At 37.3% G+C, this 2,558-nt stretch overlaps 1 protein-coding gene across 1 annotated transcript in view; it reads right to left on the bottom strand.

The window, feature by feature from the left end:
• Positions 1-2,558, bottom strand: part of col7a1 (collagen, type VII, alpha 1) — a 102,045-nt gene that overhangs the window by 13,121 nt on the left and 86,366 nt on the right. Inside the window, exons 100-103 of the mRNA XM_015389397.1 lie at positions 2,094-2,147; positions 1,958-2,020; positions 1,821-1,883; positions 1,528-1,644 (exon numbers count right to left, since the gene is read on the bottom strand). Coding sequence (XP_015244883.1) covers positions 1,528-1,644; positions 1,821-1,883; positions 1,958-2,020; positions 2,094-2,147 — 297 coding nt within the window. The remainder of the gene's footprint in view (positions 1-1,527; positions 1,645-1,820; positions 1,884-1,957; positions 2,021-2,093; positions 2,148-2,558) is intronic.

The raw sequence follows: 2,558 nt of genomic DNA, 5'->3' as shown, positions 1-2,558 counted from the left end.
GCAACAAGTTTTGTTTATTCTAACAGCAACACGACCAACATGTCAGGCTAACAATCAACATATACCGAACTGAACCGAAATCCGTGACCACGAAACCGTGAACCGAACCGAACCGTGGATTTTGTGAACCGTTCCACCCCTACTACAAACTCACGCTGACGTTCAACTTAAACAGGTTTTCTTTTTAAGCAAGGGCTGAGAATAAGGTCAGGCTTAATCCCTTTTCACACATAACATTACCACTACTAGTACTGCTGCTTTTCTTATGGCATGTCATGTATTTTTGTAAAAAAAAAGCCTAGTCAAAGTTTAGACCAAAGATCCGAATAAGAAGCTGTGGGGGGGACTAATTCCTGCTTATAGATACTCTCCAAACAATCTGACTACATTTGAAAATGGTTAAATTCCTTTGGCTGTGGATATAGAACGGTAGTCTTGACAAATTTAGACAACTTGAAAATATGATTACAGCAAAAGGTGATTCTAAATAATACTAACAGTAATAGACTGGCAACAAATCAGATTTTGTTTCCTGAGAAACATCTCAAGATTATTTTTTCACAATCTCAGGAATTCACAGATATAGTTAGTAGTATTCACAACTCTGTATTGGTCTGTCACATAAGATCACAATAAAATAGTAAAAAAAAACAAAAAACAAAAGCATTAGTAAAGTGGTGTACTGTAAATACTTTTCAAAGGTATTGAAAGGCATTTTTCCTTTGTACCTCTTTGCAGGTGTGAAATGTGGAGACATTTTGAGCTAATAGAAGGCAAGGCAAGGCAAGCTTATTATTGAGACAATGCAAAGTTCTTTACATGAATTCAAAAGTTAAAGCAAGTGAAACTGTACTATATCAGTTCTAAATCGCTGAATTATTTGGAGGTTTGCTGGGCTCTGAACCCCCAACACAGTACTTCATATGATGCAGTACTATCATTTATGAGCAATAAATTATTAATAGTTATCTATCATGATTCATCAGCTTGTAGGTTCCTCTGGAAGAATGACTATGTGAAAAAATAAAGACATTGTTAGAATAGTGTAGGGGAGAACAGTTCTAAATCAACATGTTCCATCAGAAAGAGACGGCCATCTAACACAGACACCCGATGTGACCCTCTACCCTGTCGCCAGCTTCCTTTATTAACTTGATGATAAACCAGACAAGTCAGTCGAACTGAGAGCCCTTCAAAGTGCCAATCATCTTCTGACAATAAATGGCAATAAAAGAAGACAAGTGGAAAAAGAAGAGGAAAATTCAGACAGAAGAAATACAAAAAGACTGTAATCTTTTTATATCAGTCCTAACAACATGCCTCCACTCTCAAACCTATTATTAGATTTAGTCAACTCTAACTTAAAAAAAAAAAAACAACAACAGAGGAACGCTATTTTCGGTGTATCAAAAGACTTCTTGGATATGTTTATTTTTAATCTTTTTCTCTCTCATGAGCTTCAGTCCCCATAAATGTATTGTGTGCCTGAGGTGTACAATCAGCTTAAACCACAGTGAGTAGAATCACCTTCTGTCCTTGGAGTCCCTCAGGGCCTTTCGCACCAGCTGGTCCTTGTGGGCCAGTCAAGCCAGGGGGGCCATCTAGCCCTCTGGGACCTGGAGGACCAGGTATACCAGATGCTCCCTGTTGAAAAACAGGAAAAAAAAACAGCTCTCTGTGGATTTCATGTTTTTTGTGAATTCCTAAGAATGAAGGAGGAATTCAGACCCATGACTATTAATAATTAAGCATATAATAAGAAAACACTCAGAAACCACTGTAGGATGGTGTATTGCCACTGCAGGTCTGACAATACTGACCCTTTCACCTTTCTCTCCTTGAGCTCCTTTAGGTCCATCAGCTCCATCAAAACCTCGATCACCCTACATCCATAAATTAAAACATCTTAGTTTCACATTTTGGTCCATTTCTTAGTAAGGAGTAAATTTTCATATACCTTTGGGCCAATAAGTCCCTCTTTTCCTGGAATCCCAGGGGCCCCAGCAGGCCCGATGTCGCCCTTGAAAAAACAAACAAAGCATAACGAGCAGCAAAAAATCAATCTGCATCCCTTTTTATGATATCTATCATACCTGTTCACCCTTTCTCCCTGGTAAGCCTGATCGTCCATGAATGCCTGAATCCCCCTGAAAACATAAACGCTGCATTAAATTTCATATGAAAATGTGTCAAAGGAAGGAATTTTAAGTTAACTATCATTCTGACATACCTATATGCATGTGTAGACACTAGTAGAAAGTCCTTATTTGTGAATAATAATACATTTAGGATCACCACTTAAAGTGCATCTCAATAAATTAAAATAAACATTTATCTATTAAAGTACTTAGTTCCAAAAGTAAAACTCACATAAGCTCAGGTTACATGAAATTGATCCTTAACGATATATTACATTTTTTATGTAATATATTAAAAACACCCGAAAATCAAAATATTAGACTTGGATACAAGGATTTTTAATGCATAATTATCTGTTATAGCCTTAACCAGGGGAAGGAAGGAAGGAAGGAAGGAAGGAAGGAAGGAAGGAAGGAAGG

Source organism: Cyprinodon variegatus, unplaced genomic scaffold (genome assembly GCF_000732505.1).
Source record: "Cyprinodon variegatus isolate N-32 unplaced genomic scaffold, C_variegatus-1.0 Scaffold457, whole genome shotgun sequence".
Taxonomy (NCBI): domain Eukaryota; kingdom Metazoa; phylum Chordata; class Actinopteri; order Cyprinodontiformes; family Cyprinodontidae; genus Cyprinodon; species Cyprinodon variegatus.
Note: the sequence above shows the minus strand (reverse complement) of the source record. Positions and strands in the feature narration are given on the sequence as shown.